Source organism: Stenella coeruleoalba (assembly GCF_951394435.1).
Source record: "Stenella coeruleoalba genome assembly, chromosome: 9".
Taxonomy (NCBI): Eukaryota; Metazoa; Chordata; class Mammalia; order Artiodactyla; family Delphinidae; genus Stenella; species Stenella coeruleoalba.
This window is the reverse complement of record NC_137155.1, coordinates 89,203,241-89,225,592: the sequence shown is the minus strand read 5'-3', so window position 1 is coordinate 89,225,592 and position 22,352 is coordinate 89,203,241. Positions and strand designations below refer to the sequence as shown.

General features: G+C 40.3%; 1 protein-coding gene and 1 long non-coding RNA gene across 3 annotated transcripts in view; one reads left to right on the top strand and one right to left on the bottom strand.

Moving 5' to 3' along the window:
* PTN (pleiotrophin) overlaps nucleotides 1-22,352 on the top strand; it is a 95,040-nt gene that overhangs the window by 71,163 nt on the left and 1,525 nt on the right. For both annotated transcript variants that reach the window (XM_079931324.1, XM_079931323.1), the window contains exons 2-4: nucleotides 763-878; nucleotides 1,762-1,935; nucleotides 4,107-4,268. In XM_079931324.1, coding sequence (XP_079787450.1) covers nucleotides 764-878; nucleotides 1,762-1,935; nucleotides 4,107-4,268 — 451 coding nt within the window. In that variant the 5' untranslated portion in view covers nucleotide 763. The remainder of the gene's footprint in view (nucleotides 1-762; nucleotides 879-1,761; nucleotides 1,936-4,106; nucleotides 4,269-22,352) is intronic.
* LOC307191330 lies at nucleotides 760-22,134 on the bottom strand. Its single transcript, XR_013829704.1, has 5 exons — nucleotides 21,952-22,134; nucleotides 15,029-15,179; nucleotides 14,105-14,276; nucleotides 1,252-1,344; nucleotides 760-848 (listed from the first exon to the last, which is right to left on the bottom strand). It is a non-coding gene; the product is annotated as an uncharacterized lncRNA (long non-coding RNA).

The following is a 22,352-nucleotide window of genomic DNA, read 5'->3' as shown; positions in this document are numbered from 1 at the left end:
GTTTCATTGTTTACATTCATGAGAATGTAAAATTATCTAAACAGTCTATACAATCTATACTTCTGGAAGAAAAATTCTCAGAGTTAATGACCATATGTTATTCCTGTCATTTTTATATGAAGTATAAAACACCATGAACATACCAGATAGAGATAAAGGGCTTCCAGGTGAGTTGCTGCAGCCAGTGACTTGGTGTAGCTTCGAGAAGTGGGCTGTCCTGGGGCTTGAACTGAGACTTCCCAAGTTTGCTCAGCAAGGCAATCATACTGACACTAGGCTGTCGCAAATGACTTTAAGTTCTAAGGGAGTCTTCATAATGTTATCCTGGGATTTTTATTCATATCAAATGTGGAGAATTTCAAATTATGAGTAAGTGTAAACTCTTCATTCCATCCTAGAATTTAGTGGATTTTCAGCACATGTGAGTTTAGAAGTGTTTTTGCTATAGATCGAAGGTGTGCTAGCTCTTCTGTTCTGGGCTTTACTCTTCAGTGGACCAATGAATAATAGAACTATGATGATAAGATAATCATGATGATGGAAACGATAAAAAAAATCTGAGATGTTGGTCATTACTGATGCCTCTGAAGATAACAGCAAACATATACCTGCACAGGTAATCCATTCACCGTGTCCATTCAGATTATCCACGTGCGCTACAACACCATGGCTGTTTTTGCGAACTGTCGGGAGTTATAAGGATGACTATATATAGTTACTTAGGTTGATGCCACCTTCTTCTGTCTCTCTGTTTGTTCCTAGAATGCAGACTCAACAGTACCTGCAGCAGCGTCGGAAATTTGCAGCTGCCTTCCTGGCATTTATCTTCATTTTAGCAGCTGTGGATACTGCTGAAGCAGGAAAGAAAGAGAAACCAGGTAAGCAATACGGTTATGAACACAAAGCTCTTCACTGATTAACATCCATCTAATCCTTCCCTCCTTCCCTCCCTCCCTCCTTTTCTTTCTTCCTTTCTTCCCCACTTCCTTCCTTCCAAGTATTTAGAGGAACCTAAGTGACATCCCCTCTGATTCCGCCCCCCACTCTAAGTCCTGAAGTATAGGTGGTGATCATTAACTATTGACTGAAATAATAATGATCATATTAACAGCTACAACATACAGAAAATTGACCAGGAATCAAGTGTTTTACTTATGTTGACACTCTTCCTCAAAAAGAGTCCGGCAAGCAAGTTTTGCTTTATCTCATATTTACAAAGGAGGAAACTGAAGCTTAGGGAGGATAAAGCACCTTTTCTGTGTCACTCGCAATGTCATAAGGAGGCTGTGGAGCTGAGAGTCTATTACATCTGTGGTCCACCACATTTAATTTATGCTATTCCACCTATAAGACAGAGAAAGGAACGCTGACATGCATTGAAATGGCTAATCTGACAACTGTTACTTCTCAAAGAATATTTTATCATTTTTTAGGTTTAACTGACTTTGATCATCTTCTCTTTTTCAGAAATGTTTGCTTCTAAAAGGGGATGTCAGCAAATCACTTAGCACAGTCCCTGGCACATAGTAAGAGTTAAATGAATATTAGTTCTAGCTCCTTAGGTTTCTTTCTCCATTCTCTTGGTCATTGGTTGATTCAACCATTCAGCTAACACCTATCGAGTTCCTACTCTTTACTGGACACTGAAGATAGAGGTTAAAAGCACAACCATGCAATTATGGAGCTCAGGAATTAACTTGGTTATATCTAGCAGTTAAAGAGTTTTCTGGACGTTGATTGTTTTTCCTTCCGCCCTTTCAGAAAAGAAAGTGAAGAAGTCTGACTGTGGAGAATGGCAGTGGAGTGTGTGTGTGCCCACCAGTGGGGACTGTGGGCTGGGCACCCGGGAGGGCACCCGGACCGGAGTTGAGTGTAAACAAACCATGAAGACCCAGAGATGTAAGATCCCCTGCAACTGGAAAAAGCAATTTGGAGGTAAACCCCACCCCTTCTGTCCTAGTCATTTAGTTGTCCACCCTGAGATAATTCTGTCATTCTTCCATCAAGCATCTTTTTGAGGTTGACTCTATTTATTATTTTAACAAGTTTATTTTATCAGATGCAAAATAACCAAGCATCTCGCCTAACCCCAGGTCCCTCATTTTCAATTCTACCAGAATTTGGGGCCAGACAGTTTTTTGTCCTGGAGGGAGGGCTGTCCTGTGCATTGTAGGATAATTAACTGCATCTCTGACTTCTACCCACTAGTTTCTTGTGGCACTCCCCACCTCACCAACTGCACCAACTGAAAATATCTCCGGATATTGCTGCATGTTTCCTTTCGGTGGGCGTGTCAGAATAGTCCCTGACTGAGGCCACTATCTTACCAAAAGGGACAGAAAATATGCCCTTGATCCCTCCTAGCAGTGTTCTCTTTCCTTCTTCTATTTTTAGATTCCTTTGATCTTCCCTTCCTCTTTTCTTACTTATTCTCCTCCTCCTCCAGATCTCTTTCTGTTACTTCCAGGCCCTCTCTCTCTATTTTTTCCCTCCCCACTCTCCACACTGGTTCATAGATTTACTTACCAGATCCAGCAGGGCTACTATGAGCCACTTTTCACAGATTTTCTCTCACTGACTATTGCCAGTTTCATGCTGACCTCATCTCCTTATTTGAGAAGGAATCTTTCACACTTCCAACTTTAAACCCACCACTGAACACCCAAATTGCCTGTTTTTTCACATTCTAGATTCTTTGTCTTTCTCAGCCATAGTGGGACACAATGCCCCAAATATTCTCACTGGTTTACAGAAATGTGCTTTAGCCTATTGATCAATGGAGAAGGATAATGAATATACGTACTATATCTTTTTCATTCTCTACAACCTTTGGGGTTATAACTTTTTATGAATGGAGGTAAATTCTATAAAGGCATGGTGAAATTCAGATACATTTGATCTTAAATTCTATATGGGTACCCTAAAGAACTACACGCAAAATGTCCTAAAAAGTGTGTCTTAAAGGTCTTATACCTAGAATATATAAAGAGCTCTCAAAACTAACAATCCAATTAGAAAGTGGGCAAAAGACATGAACAAACATTTTACTGAAGAGGATATATAGGTGGCAAATAAACACCTGAAAAGATGTTCACCATCTTTTCTCCATTAGGAAAATACAAATGAAAACCAAGAGACATCACTATATACTACACACCTATCAGAACGGCTACAATTAGAAATAACATCAATTGCTAGCGAGGATGCAGAGAAACTAGATCACTCATACATTGGTGATGGGAAGACAGAACAGTAGAGCCACACTGGCAAAGAGTATGGCAGTTTTTCACAAAACTGAACTTGTGTTTACCATACCATGCAGTGGTTTCACTCTTAGGCATTTATCCTAGAGAAATGGAAATTTATGTTCTTATAAAAACCTATACATGAACGTATATAGCAGCTTTAGCGGTTACCAAAAGTTGGGAATGACCCAGATAATCTTTCAACTGGTAAATGGTTAAACAAACTGGGGTACATCCATACCATGGAGGATTCCTCAACAATGAAAGGAACAGACTATTGATTAATACAACTTGGATGGACCTTCAGGAAATTTTGCTGAGCAAAACAAGCCAGTCTCAAAAGATTACATACTGTATGATTCCGTTTATATAACATTCGTAAAATGACACAATTACAGAGGTGGAGAACAGATTAGTAATTGCCAAGGGTTAAGGAGGTAGGAAAGGAAGAAGAAAGTTAAGTTCTGACTGTAAAAGGATAACCCGAGGGACCCTTGTGTTAGAAGTTGTTTGAATACTAACGGTGGGGGTACTCACTCTTACCTACACATGTGATAAAGTCACAGAGGATTAAATGTGCACACGTACATATACACAAATGAGTGCAGGTGAAACTGGGGAAACCTAAATAACATCTATGGACTGTGTCCACGTCAATTTCCTGGTGGCGCTATTGGACTATAGCTATGCAGGATATCACCACTGAGGGAAACTGGGTGCAGGGTATATGGGATCTCTCTGTATTATTTCTTGCATATGAACCTACAATTACCTCACTACAAAAAGTTAACAAAAGTGTCTATCTTCATGGCACTCCAAGAGGAACTCACAGATTTCTGTTTGGTCCTACCCTGCCTCTAGCGGAGTGCAAATACCAGTTCCAGGCCTGGGGAGAATGTGATCTGAATACGGCCTTGAAGACCAGAACTGGAAGCCTGAAGCGAGCCCTCCACAACGCTGACTGTCAGAAGACAGTCACCATCTCCAAGCCCTGTGGCAAACTGACTAAGCCCAAACCTCAAGGTAGGTTCCTGCCTTTGAACCATAATTTTTTTTTTTTTTTAAAGAAGATGTTGGGGGTAGGACTTTATTAATTAATTAATTTATTTTTGCTGTGTTGGGTCTTCGTTTCTGTGCGAGGGCTTTCTCTAGTTGTGGCAAGCAGGGGCCACTCTTCATCGCGGTGCGCGGGCCTCACTATCGCGGCCTCTCTTGTTGCGGAGCACAGGCTCCAGACGCGCAGGCTCAGTACTTGTGGCTCACGGGCCTAGTTGCTCCGCGGCATGTGGGATCCTCCCAGACCAGGGCTCGAACCCGTGTCCCCTGCATTAGCAGGCAGATTCTCAACCACTGTGCCACCAGGGAAGCCCCTGAACCATAATTTTAATCTGAGTGGATTGACGGACTCAGGCAGGATCTTCAGATGTGCAAACTCCAGAAGGAAATCTTGGGTGAATTACCTTTAGAAGGAGACTGAGAAGGGCTCATATATTGAGCATCGTGCAAGTACTTTTCAGTAGGCAATTGATGAATTCAAATTGAAGTCCTCTGCACAGATGGGGGGATAGGAACAGTCTCCTTGCACAAATAAACAACTTAGCAAAACAGGCCAATTAAGACAGCTGCATGGTGACTATATATTTCAAGCCCTAAATCAGGACTACATCCTGACAAGTATGGACAAACTTAGAAAGATCAAGAGGCTGAAAATGAAAAATCAAGGCTCTCCTAGATTATCAACATATATAGTTTTCATGAAATCAGTTAAATTATTTTATATTTTTTCCTTTTTCTACCACATAACTTGATAGGCGCTGTATTTCTAATATTTTTCTCAGAGCCTTCATATTTGTTTAGTTAGATTAGCTTACCATCTACATTTATCATGGAATTTCAGAATTACACAGAGCTATCTTTCTATCCATTCCCAGACAGTCAGACTCTGCTCTCATGCTGGAGAAAGTAAACCAAACCAATTATCACGGCCATGGTTTCATACGAATAGAATCCCAGCTGAGGGAAGACAAAGAGGTGTTAAACTCTTTTATTTCATTGTTGTATGGGCTGAGTTATTTCCCCCAAAATTCAAATGTTGAAGTCCTAACCCACAGCACCTCAGAATGTGACTGTATGTGGAGATAGAGCCTTTAAAGAGGAGATTAGAGTTAAATGAAGTCATACGGGTGGGCCTATTCCAATATGACTGGCATATAAGAAGAGGAGATTAGGACACATACGGACACACAAGGAAGACCATGTGAAGACACAGGGAGAAGACAGCCATCTACAAGCCAGTGAGCAAGGCCTCAGAAGAAATCAGCCCTGCTGACATCTCGATTTTGGACTTCTAGCCTCCAGAACTGTGAGAAAATCAATTTCTATTATTTAAGCCACGTACTCTTTGGTTCGGTGTATGGCAGCCCTAGCAAATGAATACAGTGGGCCTCAGTGAACTCTGCATTAAAATATCTCCTTGGCCTTTGCTCATTTTTGATTCTAAAATGGACCTGAAAATTCATACGAGCTAGATTAATTATAAGGAGAAACTCAGAAAAATGAAGATGAAATCCATAATAAATGAATATAAGAATATACCCAGAAACTGGGGAGGATTGGCTGACTTGCCACTGATGGTCAGGAAGGACCCCTTTCACAGGCCTCACTCTTTTAGCCTCTGATGAGGTGGTCCATAGAAATGGTTACCTCCAACTTCAGGATGGCTAGAAGCAGGGTGGACCTGCAGGTGAATGTCTAGGATTCAGGCTGCTCTTTCCAGAGCATGGAAGCCTCTGCTGATTGTAGTGCATATTTGGAAGGCATGACGTGGGGCAAGGGTCAGTGCACTGAGTTCGTGTGCCAGCTGTACAAATGTCACTCATCTGGAGGCAACTATACAGATCTAATGGAAATCAGTGGCCTTATCTATTCAGTGAGATAGTCCCCAAAGTGGAAGAACTAACAGATACAGTTTTCAAAGTAATTGATTTTTAACCTAGTCAGAGAACCAACATCTTCAGCATAAATATAGAGTGGGAAAAGAAAAGGGATTGAAGACGTCTCTATGTTCCAGTCCAGTGGTTCTCAACCTGGGCTGCACACACAATTTTCTATGGGAACTTATAAAAGTCCCAGTACCCAAGTATAACCCAGACCAACTAAATCAGCATCAGTCATTTTGAAAATTAAAATGTTCTTTAGGAGATTTCAGTGTCAACTAAAATTGAGACTTACTGCTCTAGTGTGAAATTCATAGACACACACACACACACACACACACACACAAGCACACATGCCATCCTTGTTCTCTCCTGCGGTGAGAGAAACTGCAGCTTAATGGATGGGGAGGAAAAAAATGGGATCGTGATTAAGCAGGTGGTGGCTGATGGTGGGGCTGGGTGAACATGGAGAATGTTGAAAAGCTTGGAATATATCGGACAAAATGGGAACGTGATTAAAAAAGACTCCTCAGGATATTTGATAAACACATTAAGTGTGGCTCCTTTTTAATTGGACTGGTAAATAGTTCACCGTTTTACATTTCCCATTTAGTGATATGTAATGAAGGTTAAAAGTCTGATTCAGGCTTGAAAAATAGTGGTAAAAATATTTCAAGCGTGTAGACAGTCTGTAATTTTTTATGTCAAAAATTAAGGTAGATAATTAATTGAAAATGGAATTACCCTGAGGTCTGTATTTCACAACATTACCAGTTATGCATTTCGTAGGTCATTAAAATGTACTCTTCTTTTTGTGCATAACATACCTTTGTTAAAACTAACCTTTTCCCTCTCAACAGTGGAGGGTTCTATGAATCCTGTTTTGGCACCAGGAACTCTGCACAAAGAATATCTTATCCTACGAGTTGAGCTAGGGAGACATGTCAGATAGAAGATTTTCTTAATGGGATTCACTCACACTTTCCATGACATATGTTTCCTGGTTTAAGTAAAATGTAACAGGTGGCATGTGTGGGTTTCATATATATTTATACCATTTTTCTCAAATAATCATGAATGGATATTACAGCTTTCCCTGTGTGAACTTCTGCACTTAAGATAGCTCCTTTATTTCTGATCAATGGAAAAACAAGTAATAAGATGGAATCTCTATTATGATTAGTATTGTTCTGTTTCTAATCTCACGCTTTGCTTTAAGTGTTTTACATATATTATCTCATAAAAATTCCATATTTCCTTGCAAGTAAATAGTGGTATGAAGGAAACTGAGGAACCCTGGTTAATTTATTCAATATTTGCCCAGGGTTACGTCTCTAATAAATGACAGAGTCCACATTTGGTTGACTCTAAATTCATGTTCTCTTTTATACCCTGCAGATTTCTCACTTAATCTCATATGAGTATAAGGTAACCTCCATGAGTTTATTTTCCTTTGAAAGAGGAGAAGGTGAGGTTTGTAAAGCCCAGTACTGACGTGCAGGATGATGCCCAAATGGAAGAAGACAATTTCTAGGACATTATTTCTAAAACTGTTATGAAAGACATCTCCCAGAGCATAAGTTTCAGGAGGATGGGGACCTGGTCTATTTTGTTCTCCACTGTATCCCTTTTGCTTAGAACACGGAGCAGCACATAGTTAAGTGCTGAATAAATATTTGTAAAATAAATAAATGCTAAAAGAGGAGAAAAAGGTTTTGTACACTAGATCCACCAAAGACTGGTGGAAGCTGTAGTAAAGAAGTCATTTAAGCAAATTTTTCTCAAAGTTATACAATAATAAATTAGTTTCTTCCTTTATTCAGGAAAGAATAAGTCATCAATGCTTTCTCCTATTTTAGCTCAGGACATGAAAAAGACAGAGGGAGGTAGGGAACCCGCTAATTTTGACTCGGGCACTGTCATAGGCACTCCTCATCATTTAATTTATTTTATTTTATTATTTCTTTTATTGGGATATAGTTGTTTTACAATGTTGTGTTAGTTTCTACTGTACAGCGAAGTGGAGTTCTCTGTGCTATACAGTGGGTTCTCATTAGGGATCTATTTTATACGTCTTAGTGCATATATGTCAATCCCAATCTCCCAATTCATCCCACCCCTCCTTCACCCCTTTGTGTCCATACGTTTATTCTTTACTTCTGTGTCTCTATTTCCTCCTTGCAAACCAGTTCATCTGTACCGTTCTTCTAGATTCCACATATATGCGTTAATATACGATATTTGTTTTTCTCTTTCTGACTTACTTCACTCTGAAGGCCAGTCTCAAGGTCCATCCACGTCTCTACAAATCACCCAATTTCTTTCCTTTTTACCTCATCAGTTAATTTAACTTGAAGCTTAATTTAAGCTTCAAAGCAACACTATGTAGTGTATTTTATTTATCCTACTTTATATATAAGAAAACACAGGCTCAGAGAGGTTAAGCAACTTGCCCGAGGTTTCACAGCTTGTAAGTGTTGAAACCAGGATTCAAATTCAAAGTCAGACTGACTCAGAAGACCCACTGCCTTTTCAATCGCACCGTGCTGCCACTAGGTTTTACAAACTCATGAAACTCTGGTAGTATTAGATAAATCTCAATTCCTAGACTCATTACATGGTAGAGCATCTGGGGACCTTGCCTGTGATTGATGGGACCCTCATGTAACAAGTGAGGACAAAAAAAATCAGTGATTCATCCAAGTCCCCCTATTGTTGAGTAGCAGAATCAGTTCCAGGCTTTGTGCTCTTTTGACATCATTATTCTGCCTTTTTAAACCCAGTCACCGACCTTATAGCTAGCATGTACCTTTTTTTCGCCACACATCATTATCCTTCTCATGAAACACATCATCAGGTTCTGGGATTTTTTTGTCTGTTTTTTTTTGTTGTTTTATAAAACTCTTTTGCTCAGTTACTGGCCTCTTGTTTTGGGAAATGGTAGTGGATCAATATGCAAACTGCATGATTTTCAGTGTGAAAAACATGCTTTTTAAATTTTAGAATGGAATAGAAAGATGTTGGTAAGGCTGTGACAACCCAGCATGAAATTGAGGAAAGATGGGACAACATCCCCCTTGGGGGATAATCGTTGTGACTTGATTATTAACAAGGCTAAAAGATTAAAAGACTTGCTTGGGGAGAGGAGAGAACTGACGCATGGACACAGGGGGAGAGGGGGAGGGTGGGATGAATTGGGAGATTAGTTTTGACATAAATACACTACCATGTGTAAAACAGATAGCTAGTGGGAACCTGCAGTATAGCACAGGGAGCTCAGCTCAGTACTCTGTGATGACCTATATGGACGGGATGGTGGGGGGGGAATGGGAGGGAGGTCCAAGAGGGAGGGGAGATATGTATACATAGAGCTGATTCATTTCATCGTATAGCAGAAACTAACACAACATTGTAAAACAATTATACTCCAATTAAAATAAAATAAAGTACTGGGAAACAGAAAAGACATGCTTGGGGAGAGGAGGCACTTAATATCTAGAATTGCCATCTAAACTTTGGGAAATTACTAAATATCTCACTTGCTTTGGTTAAAAATTGTCTTAAAATTCATTACACTCCATTCTAACAGCATTACCTTTTGAGGTAAAGAAGTGGTCCTTCCTATGGCTGTGTCAATATTGTACAAACTCTATTCTCTAGCCTTGGTCCACACTTTCAGTGATACCAGATATCAGTTTGGAAATCCTTATCTAAAGGTTCTCTTGTGTTGGAATCCCACTTAATCTGAAGAGAGGTTTTAGTCTTTCACTTCTATATTATATACACAGAAGAAGGGAGACTACTGATATTCTAACGTAGACATAAGAATTGAAAGATGCAAAATTGGAATGTAGATTTCCTGGGGATGGGGACAGATTGCTCTGGGGAAGGTCATTGATTGACTGAAAGGTTACAACTGGAATTTGCTTAATTGCTGCCAGAATCCGGCAGGGAGAAATTGGTGAGCAATTGTGTGGGCTCTTGAGATTTTAATTTCTTAGGAAAAGAGATTGAGAGCATTAATTTAAATTTTTCATTAAGAAAATCCCATACCTGTCAGAGTTTTTAGCCGCAGCAAGATCTTTTCTAACTAATGAAGCAGAAAGGGGTTGATTGAAGAGTATTATATCGCTCACAGAATCTCTACAAGGGCCAGAGGATTTGACTTGGATCCATCAATACAGCAGAGAAGGCAAAAGATTCAAGAGAAATGTCTAATCACACCATACGTGACTGATATAGCAGAGACCCTCTTGCTGAAATTACCCACTGCTCAGCACATATAATACTAAGAATTGGACACTGGAAACTTCACCTTCCCTGTACCCCTAAAACCAGACACGTCCACCTCTTTTCTTGCCAAAATGTCCAATATCCCCAAATTTGGCCTTATTTTCTACTTGTTCACTTCTCCCTCTAAGACTCATTTAAGAGTGCCTGCATGGTAGAAAGTAGGTCACATATAAAATTCTGTTGTAAGAGCGTCTGGGAAATGTCTATAACTTTCCAAACTCTGCCTGTAAGTATGAGAAGAGAAGCTGAAAGGGATTTGAATTGCTCTTTAGTAAGTGATCCTTCAGGGAGTATGTGTTGGAGTATATCATCAGACCTACCCCTCTCTCCTGTGGGGCTAGAAGAGGCACTGATGACATTTCTTGGAGAGAAAGCTGCCCGGAGTAATCATATTGGACCAGTTGAGTACCCAGCTGTAGAGAGAGTTAGGTCTTTCCTTCTTGGAACCACCAGTCATTCTTTGTTGAGTCATTTCAGTCTTTTCAGTTTGAAAATAATGCACAGGAATAACTGAGCTGTGGCCAGTCTGGGCTGACAGTGCTATATCAAAGATCAGAGCAGAGAACCCTTCGGAGGGCAAATAACTGTTCTCCAAGCCACAAGTGTTTCTCAGTGGTCCCCCTGGAGGATGGACTCACTGTAGAATTAGAAGATGGCCGAGCTGAATGGGACTCAGGATGGGCCCTTCTGTGGGGAAGCTGTGGTCCTGCAGGCAGTGCTGTCTGTGGGAGCAGGTACAGCCCAGGGGAGCGGGCTGCTGGTAGCGATCACCAGAGTGCAGAGTCAAAGATGAGGCCCAGGTGGGGGCTTGTGTGGAAGGCACCTAGGTGAACTGAGATTTTTCCTATAGGTGCCACAAATGATACAGGCTAATGATCATCTTGGACCGTTCTAGAATCTTGAGCTATCATTGACCTGGAAATTATTAGTTGCTTTATAAACAAGATACATAAATACTGTGAAGTATTGTGAAACTCCTTTTGATACTGACAGGCCAGCTTGGCATATATCTGCTTCCAAGTTTGCCTGACAGAAGGGTATTCACAAATGGTTTCTGGGGTGGGCAGAGGGAGAAGCACATGGATGGACGTCTGTGCACAGGTGGTCCAGGCAACAGTGTTAATCCCTCTTGCTGTCCTGTCCACCAATTCATGCTCTGCTGGTACCAAGTCCTTGTTAAACTTGCCTGCTCTCGATAACCCTAATTCCTTTTAGTTCTTCCCAGCTATTTCTAGAAGTTTTGCCATGTCGCTGCTCTCTCTTTTTGGATGATTTCCTAGCCCTCTCAGGTTTGGCAATGCATCTTTGAAGATCAAAAGGACAGCAACCATTTAAGTGTGAGATTCAGCTGTGTGCAGGACACAGCGTTTAGCAACTGATCATTAAATGGGAAAGGGGGTCAGTAAAGTGATATTCCCAGCATTCTCAATTCTCTCCCGCTAAGTAGATTCTTTTGTTAGTTCTTTTAAAGATAAAAGATGCTCCCCAACATTTCTTTCTATTTTCTGGGCTCTGACATCCCTTGGGAATGAGCATGCAGCCCTCTGTGGATGAGCTTTGCTAGGCTGAGAGACTTTTAACTGTGTTGAGAGAGGTGAAGGCACAGAATCCCACTGTAGGCCAGCCTGGAACGCGCTCCCTCCCCTCTAAGACCCCTGATGGGGTTGATGGCTGCTGCCCTTGCGTTTGACCAGAAAGAGGCAGCCTGGGGCATCTTATGGGGATTTTGTTCTTTTTGATCAGAGGGAAACACTCTTATTCAGTTTGGCCTCAAGGTTTTCATTTCTTTTTTATTCTGCTTGTGGAAATCTTTGAATGTCTATTTTATTTCCCATCCATGATACTGTTCTTGAAGTGAGAAAATCTAATTCTGCAACTTTCTTATTAGAATATCTGTTTTGTCTTCTGTAAACTAAAGTCTTCAATGAATATCTCATAGCACTATTGTAAAGATGAAGTCATTTATGTAAAAATGCCTGATAAATGTGCAATATTTTTCAGACTGTTTCCTTCCTTCCAAATGGATTTCTTGAGGTGGGCGTTTCCCTCAGCAGCTTTTCAGGCAAAAGAATTATGGTGATTACAATGATAGTAATTATAGTTAATATTTCATGAGAGCCTAGTAGGTTTTGATTATAGCTGGGTACATTGCTCATACACTGTGTCATTGAATATTCACAAAAACTCTGTGAAACAGTTACTATGATCATCCCCAATTTTATGTATAAGGAAACTATGGCTTAGAGAAGTGAGATGCCTAGCGTAAGGTGATACAGCTAATAGGCAGAGGAGCCAGGACTTAAATACAAGGCAGCCTGACTCTAGATCTCCTGCATTATGTACAGCTCCTACCCCTGTATCTATTCAACATGGGCATCTCAGTTTCTTAACTAAGAAAGGTAATGAATTTCAGACCCACTTATTCTTCCTAAAATCCCTCTTTTATCCTCACTTCCACCAGCAACAGAATCAGATCCTGGCTCGTTAGCAGGACGTGATCACCCAGTTTGGCCCCTGCTGGATCCTTGTTCCTGGCGTTGCCCGTATACTCTGCCTCAGCCACATCAAACTCCCAGCGACGGCCGAACGGGCCATGAACTCTTAGACGTCCATTTCTCTGCACCTATGGTTGCAGAAACCTGGAACTTGTTCTCCTTCTTCTATACTTCATACATTTCATTCTGTAAAACCCAGCTCGTTCATTGAGCAAGTATTTATGGAGTGGGTTCTATAGGCTAGAGTTAGCACCAGGGATAAATCAGTGACCTATATGGACCTATAGTGCAATAGGAAAATCAGGAGGATAAATTCCAATGTACTGCTCAGAGTACAAAGGCTATGAAAGAGAGCAGCATGCTGTCCTTTGGCATTGTTTCCAATTTATTCATTTATTTATAAAATCTATTAAGAGCCTACAGTGGTAAAGGTTGTATGTTAGGTGCTACTGATATTAAACAAGTTTCCTTCCCTCTTACTGCTATGTTCTAGTGGTGGTGGTGGGTAGATAATAGTGACCAAAATAAATAACTAGTAATTAAAATTAGAACTACATATTAGAGTAAGTGGTCTTAAAATCTAAAGAGCCAACTGTCAGAGTGACCAAAAGGGAAGGGGGCTAAGTTAGACAGAGTAACTGGGGAAAGCTCCTTTGAGAGGTAACTTTTGAACTTGGACTTGAAGACATAGAGCAGCTAGCCATACTAATGTTCTAAATGAAACAAGGGGAAGTTCAAAGTCCTGAGGCCAAAAAGAGCTTGTTTTGTTCAAGGATTAGAAAAGAGATCAATATGAGACTTGCCAGACTGCCCTTCCCGAGCCTTGAGTCGCTGCCTTTTCTCCGAGGGCTGGCTCCTCTGATAAGACTTTCATCCCCGCCTCTGCCGTGAGTGCATGTCTGCCTTGTCCTACCCTGAACCTCCTGAGGTCAGGAGCCACAACCCATGCCCCTTTGCAAGTTACCACATCTCATGTCCCTAGTCCCTGAGAGGAGCTCAACGTATAGTACCGACTTGATGAATGAATGATGTGTCCAACTAAACTGTCCTGGTCTGGCTCGCTAGAGCACATCATTCATTCATTGGCTGCCCCAAAATGCATAGAGAAATCACAGTTAAAGCACAGGACACTCACCCGGAAGAAGAGTCGCCTGGGTGTTTTACTCCCATCCTTATTAAAAAATTTTTGTTTCTAATGGCTGGGACAGACGTGAGGACCAGGAACTATAAATGTTTGTAGAGTTTACTTCATGCTGTGTGTCTGCTTCCATCTCCCTTGGCAAATTCCATGCTCAGAGGCTCATTAGCTGTGCACACACAAAACAGCTATGTAATAATTAGCATCAAGGAAGGCTGCGTAACAGAACAATGTTTGCACTAATTAGATACTGGGTTGAGAGACCTTCTTTTTATTTCCCCCTGAAGCTTCTGCATTCCTCCTTTCTAACTTTTGCTTTGTGTTTTAGGTTTTAGCTATTATCATCAGCATTTCTTGAGCATCACAAAAGTAGTTGCTATTTATTGAGTATTTACAACGTGACAGGCACTATGCTAAGCCCTTAGCATGCATTGTCTCACTTGGTCCCCACCAAAGCCCCAAGGAGTTCGGTTCGCATTTTACAAAGGAGGACACTAAGGTTGCAACTTGCACAAGGTCACTAGCCAGTGAGGGGTCAGGCTTGAACTTAAAGTCAGGACTGTGTCCAGAGTTCTTTTCTATTATACCAGTTCTTCCTAAACTGAGTGCCTCCTATGGGATCTCTTTGGGTATTGTAAAATAAATGAATAGTTTTGGTTTCTGTTTTAACGATAATTCTAAAACATCGGTATAAGCGTGTTTGGGGTCATTTACGATTGAGTCATGTCAGATAATTTTTGACTCAAGCTTGTCTTTGTGCAATGATTGGATGGGAGCAAATGATAACTTTTAGTGCTGCAATTCTCAAGCTGGGGTCCTCTAAAGGGGTTGAGTTCCTCCAGAGTAAGACACAGCAGTGCAATGCACCCTGTTACACTCAGTGGCCTCCAAGGCTTGACCCAGGGCTGGATTCAGGGCTACCTTCTCTCCACTGTGAGATTCGTAGAGATGCTGGTGCTTCCCCAGGATCCATGGCGCCGGTGTCCTGGTGACAAGTGCTGCTAGCAGAGATAACTCTGCACGCTCTCCGTGACTCCAGCCAGCTCGGTCCTGATGCAAAGCCTTCAGGAACCTACAGGGAAATCGAAGCGGGCTGGCTGTTGCTCAGCGCACAGACAGGGAAGAGAAAAGAAGACTTTTTCAGGAGGAAAGAACAGTATCTGTAGAGAGCTCATCAGAAATCCAGAGAGCAGGGAGCAGGTAAACATTTTTCTGGTGTCCTCCTTCTGGGTCACACAGGGGGCAAGGCCCAGAGCTCTTTGCCGCAGGCTCACGCGTTCACAGCACTCGCTTTCGCAAGGCAAAAATAATTGCAGGAATTATTTTCATTCCACAGAAAACAGGACAACTTTATTTTCAGGTCTTTGCCCAGATGCACAAGAGTAATAAATTAAGCTGCTGTGAAGGCTGCTGTCTAAAAAAATGTAGAGAAGTCGACAGGAATCTCCTCAGATCTAACCGCTGCTGCTGCTGTAGACAGGGCGTTGGGTGGATGGGGGTGGAAGGAATCAAGTAATGGGGAAACGTAGCTCACCTGCTGGAAATCTGGAGGCCAAGGGTGGAGACGGGTGAGTGGATTAATGCAGAGAGCATTGTGAAACCATTAATGAGCATCAAGTCCTAGATTGTGCAGTGCCAAAGTCACATATTCAAATGATGTTATTTAAAATGTGGGGAACCGATTTTTTTAAAACATAAGAATAAACACGTATACTTTGCATCTCTACAGCTAATGAGGGTGATCCGAAGGATATACAAAAATGAAAACTAGTGTGAAGTCTAGTTCACTGCTGTAACAAAGTACCGTAAACAACAGAAATTAATTTTTTCACAGTTCTGGAGGCTAGAAGTCTGAGATCAAGGTTTCAGGAGGGTTGGTTCCATCTGAACGCCATGAGGGAAGGGTCTATTCCAGGCCTCTTTTCTTGGTTCATAGATGGCTGTCCTCTCCCTGTGCCTTCACATCGTTTTCCCTCTGTGCATATCTGTGTCCAAATTTCCTTAGGGCCCACTCCAATGACCTCATTTTAACTGAATTACCTCTGTAAAGACCCTTGTCTCCAAATATGTTCACACTCTGAGGTATCGGGGTTAGGAATTTAACATGAATTTTTGAGGGGGACATAATTCAGCCCATAATGACTGATTCATATATATATAAAAATATATATAAATAAATATATAAAATATATAATATAATTTATATTTATAATATAAATATATAAAATATATAATATAATTTATATAAATATATAATTTAAATATATAAATATATAATTTACATATATTTATAATATAATATATAATATAATTATATATATAAATATAATATATAATATATATATAAATATAATATATTTATATATTATAAATATATAAATATGATTATAGAAATATAATTTATATAAATATATATATATAAATATATAAAATATATATATAATATATATATAAAACAACTGATTCTTTTATATATATATATATACACATACCAAAAAATTTCATTTGAGAGTGAATAAAAAATGATTTATTGAGCTGTACTTACCGAGCTTTTAAATATTCTAGAGTTCAAGCTTTTCCCCTTTTTCATAAATCATAATTTGAGTTTCCAGTAACACCAGTTATATAATATTAAACATCAGATATGGTAATAGAAAAACAACGATGTGCTAAGTGGGAATTACTTATTGTTTATAATGATACATTTCATTTCTGACTTGGGCTACAATATAAATTTTAATATTTGTATAATAAGGTAAATTTTCTACCTATGCCTTCATTATTGCAGAAACAAGCTTTTAAACATTTAAATATCATATTAGAAATAAGCGGTCTTCTTTTCTGCTTCTAATGTAGAAGAAGGCAGTTAATCTGTGTGTGGGGAAGTCACTGTCAAGAAGTGTAAGGTGTTGAGAGTGGCCTAGGACTGAAGAAGGGGCAGATGCTTTGCTGAACAGAAGAAACCTACACATTCATTCCCCCATCTAAGGCTGTGTGTGTGTGTGTGTGTGTGTGTGAGAGAGAGAGAGAGAGAGAGAGAGAGAGAGGGAGGGAGAGAGAGAGAGAGAGAGAGAGAGAGAGAGAGAGAGAGAGAGGGAGGGAGAGAGAGACGTGGATTTAATTATATCACTCTATTCTAGCTTCTAGAGTTCTGCAAAGTAGCTGGGAGGCGTGGGACGGAGTTAGGGCCAGCAGTATCACCAAGCATGACAGCACATACATACCCCGAGTCTCTAACACGGGTATCAGATTTGCGTGCTATTGTACCCGCAAATATACGGGCATAATCATAACCTACATTCCCAAAGCTACCTATGTAAAATCACACATTGTTTGAAGAGTTTCACTCGCTTTAGCTATATTTGCCTCTCTTCAATGTTATTTAGCACTTAAAAACCTTTTTTTTTGGCCAAAGCTGAAAAAGACAAAATTTAGCAGCCGAAAGCGAATGCAAACACACACACACACACGCGCACAGAGCTTTTTGTTTTCCTTCTGTAACTATCTACAAGTGAGAAAGCCCTGGATTAAAGGATGTACAGATGAAGCAACTCTGATTCCTTTCTTCACTGATCTTCTCTCTTGTGAATTCAGAGGAAAAATCCACAAAAATGTTCCGTTGTTTTTACGTTTTCAAACACATGAATAGGTGTAGCTGATACATAAGGACAATGTGAATGTGCTGAGCTCAAAAGAGGGGTTTGACTTGGTGACTCTCTACCTGGTACACACATGCACATAGGTCAGATCAGGGAGTAACCCCATCACACTCATGTCTCCTGCATAAAGGAAGCACGTCCTAGAGATGATTCCTTCCTAGATGGGTTGGAGAAGCCAATAGTTATCCCAACGTTTTCCTTCAAAGAAAAGGAAACGGAGAGACAAGAGGGAAAGAGGCTGAAAAGAGGAGTCTCTGGGTGAAGGGAGAAGGGCTTCATCTACTGATCCAGCGAGAGTTGCTTTGGAAAATAACTGACATGCTTAGGGACTTTTACTAAGCTTGCTTTGGGTGGTTGACGGAATAATTTCCTCACCGCCACGAAATCTTCCGTTAGGTCCACATTAACCCACTGCTGCTCTCATGGCTGAACTTGCTGTTTGGAGGCTGTGCAGTTAAGTGCCGAGTCACCTCTCTAAGTAAATGGGGGCAGAACAGAGGTTCCTCAGAGAGTCCAGACATATTTTGTTTGTGTCTAGGCACAGATGTATACTATTTTTTATGCACATCTACTTGATGTCAGAAAGCAAACATGTGTAGAAGGGCAGATAATTGGGAGGGAGTTGTAGGTATTGTTATGAAGTAGAATTGATGAGCAGAAAGGAAGGTGGGCAGTGAGGGAAGGAACAGCTGTCAGCACGTGGGCAGCACTGAGTAGCAGCCGCATGCAGGTGGATATGTATGTATAGAGGTAGGTATGTATTCCATACCTAATCCCAGAAGTAAATGCATCGAGTCCCTAAAAGAGGAAATGAAGCGAGTGACATTACAGAATAAGAAATCGAAGAGGAAACAACAAATCATGACACAGATGCTGGACCGAACCATATCCGAGAACAATATCTTAAGAACAAAAATCTAAGAGATTATGCTTTTGATTTTTAAATATCTAGAAAGTTCTTCCTGTATCGTGCCACTTAGTATCGGGAAGTTTAATGAATGGTGCCGTGCCGGGAAGCCAAGCCGTCTAGTGCCTGGGTCCCTGGTGGGCCACTGAGCTGTGCATTTGCAAGTCAGCAAGCCTCGTTGTCAGTTCTGAGACACAGCTGGCATGGCGCAAGGAATCAGATATTTCCAGGTGACTAGGCAGCTAATTCTTAAATACAGGTGAGTTCCTTTAAATAGGTTCATGAAGCATTAAAAGGGTGTTGGTGGTCTCCAGATTTTGGACTGACTTACACTGCGATGTTACTGTTTGTCAGTAATCGGATCCCTTTCCTTCACTCAGTTTTCGTGATTTATTGGATGAGTCGCCGCAGGTCAGCTCTAGGGCTTTCCACGGCGCGCCTCCCGCTGTCCCTGTCTGCTGCTAATTCTTGACCTCTGAATCTTCAGTGTCCGTTTCTGCGTGTTCATAGCTTCCTCATATAGGAATTCTACCTCTTAGAAGGTACAGATCTCTTTTTCCTAGTCTAATCAATAGTTCCTCCCATCGATTTAATGACCCAAAGCCATTTTATTTGAATCAGTGGCAAAGAGAGGTTGACTCAGTTAAAATTCAAGCGCCCCTCAAATCTTTTCATCTCTTAATTTTCTTTTTATGTTTTCTGTCTACCCCATAGGTCATGTGAAAGAAAGAAATCAAACCAAGACATTCTCCTCAGAAAATGAGATTAGCTTATCCCAGAATTTTCAACTCTTCTGCTTCATAGAATAACATTTCCTCTCAAGGTGTTCAAAAAAATCTTTAAACTGATGTCTTTCAATGCTCACTCACAACCTTATTTCTTCCATATTTCCCTAATATTGGATATGGGAGTGGGTGTTTACTTGTACCATGCACATGGCAATCCTATTTCTAAAAGGGCCTGTGAATAGATGGAAAAGAGATGATGCATCCTGTTTGATTATTTGCCTTTTGAGAACGAGTTTGCTGTGATCGACTCATATAGGTTGCTGATAAAAATTTAAACTGGTACTTCCTTTCAAGAAAGAAATATGCCAGTATATACCTAGAGCTTTAAAAACATTCTGCCCTTAGATCAAGTAGATCCTCTTCTAATAATTTATACTAAGGCAGAATTTTAACATACAATGATTCGTCTGTAAAAGCACACATTGCACCATTATTCATAATAACAGAAAGTGGGGACACGCCAACTGAGCAGCAAAAGAAGAAAGGTTACAGAAAATAAGGGTGGGCATGTCATAAAGGAATACTACTTGGTCATGTTTCAAAGTACATGCAGTGGCATGAAAACGAATACAGTAGAACTTTTAGTATAATATACTTTATCAACTGTCAGTATGTTCCTAGTTTAAACTATATATTACATATATTTATAGAAAGGAAACATAAATAGAACCTGTTGCTAAGTGTTATCTCTATATTGTGAAACCATGGGTAATTTCTTTACCATATGTTTCTTTATTTTCTATATAAGCTGGTATTACTTTTTTTTTTTTTTTTTTTTTAATTGCGGTACGCGGGCCTCTCACTGTTGTGGCCTCTCCCATTGCGGAGCACAGGTTCCGGACGCGCAGGCCCAGCGGCCATGGCTCACGGGCCCAGCCGCTCCGCGGCATGTGGGATCTTCCCGGACCGAGGCACGAACCCGTGTCCCCTGCATCGGCAGGCGGACTCTCAACCACTGCGCCGCCAGGGAAGCCCTAAGTTCTTTGTTGATCATAGATTCCATGATACCATTTAAAAACCCTCATGTAGACAGGATAAAGCTTGAGAGGATGTTCACAAGTTTTTAGACCACAGAGACAAGTAGTGACAAAGCTCATTTTGTTTGTCAGTAAAATGTACGTAAAAGTCACAATGTGAGAAATCAAATTGACCTTATGCAAATACAAACTTCCTTCTTTCCACTACCTTTTACTGGGACTCCTCATTTTTCTATTTATATTGAACCCAGAGTGGACTTAAGGTGTGTAGTGTGTCAAAGGAATGCCATGATGACTTGTCAGTTGCATCAAAAAAATAAATTGATTGATATTATGCAGATTATATGGCAATTGGTTGATTTCTTGGTATTTAGCAAGTTGTTAATTGATGAATATAAAATAAATGTCAGGCTCAGGTAACAGAGAGAGGATATGCTCTTGCCTTTACCAAGGAGAACTGAGGAGAGATTCCCATTCCCAAAGTGTTCCCTGAAATGAACAACCTACATTAGTCAGATCAAATAGTGTTCAATATTCAGAATAACTTTAAGTGTTATGAAATAAAATTTTACAAACACCTGATTGGTATGGGATCCATTTACTTACATATGAAATAGGGACATGCTAGCCAAAATATGCAAATTATTGCCCCAAACATCCACTCTACTGGAGAGCTAGAGGATTATAAATTACTGAGGCTTCCCCAGTAAGGGATCTGGAGAAAATCAGACAAGGGAAATCAAAGTTATATTTCAGTTGTCATCTTAGATTATTCCCTGAGGATGCCATTTTAATATACAGCTGTTACTTCAAATGTCAACCAAAGAGTGGGAATTATTAAATGTTCAGACATTATTTGTCCAGAAATTGAAGAGAAAACCTTCTTTGACCTTAGAGCTATCTTTAAACTTGGAGGTTCTGGTCATCTCACCTTTAATAGGTTAAAAAAAGGGAGACTTTTATGATGACAAGTAAAAATAGAAAGAATAAAAAATTGTTACTTCAGTATGGAGAGGGGAAAATGTGAGGATACACATGAACAAAATGAATGCTTGTGAGCAGCAATTTAGCAAAAGTTTAGCAACTCCTGACCTAGTTGTGTATGTTGCACCCTTGAAGCTTGAGTAAATGAAGTTTAGGACAGTTACTTTGTACAGAAATACTACTTCATCTAATATATGATGGACTTTGGAACTTATCTGAAGAGCTGGTAAGAATGGAAAAAGCTCAAGCTCTATTTAAGTATAAGCTGGGTTTTGTACACCATTTGTGGTTGGTGTCATGTCCCCTCTCATCATAAGCCTTATGACCCTCTTGGACACATGCCCTATGATCTGATGAACAAAGCCCTAATCCCTACTGGCCACTGTTTGCGTCCTGATATTCCTCTGTTGCTTAGCACATTCAATAACCTGCTCAGTGCACATGTCTCGGTGATGACAAAGAGTATTAATCTTACAGAGAAATTACCTCCTGTTCTTAGTCTATTATCACACTAATGATGACTGCTTACCTTTATTTGCACATGTCATTGTGCCATGTTCTGTTCTCAGTGGATTTTATACAACTCATTGAATTTGGATATGAACCCTATGAAGTGGTACTATTCATATGCCCGTTCACAAGTGAGGAACCTGAGACACAGATACACAAATTAACTTTCTCAGAGTCTTATAGTAACTAGTGATGGAGCCAGAATTTAAACTCCAGCAGTCTGGCTCCAGCCCCAAATCCATACATTTCTGCCACTATTGTGGACCAAACGGAGGAAGTATTTTAGCAACATTTAGCAATATCCTTTCGCTCGCTAGCCTGGTGATGCTGACCATTCTTATCTTTGGAGCCAAAGCTGACATGTCCTATTCTATACTGTATTCTCCTGTGCTTAGGAAAAGGGAGATGGCAGATGACTGA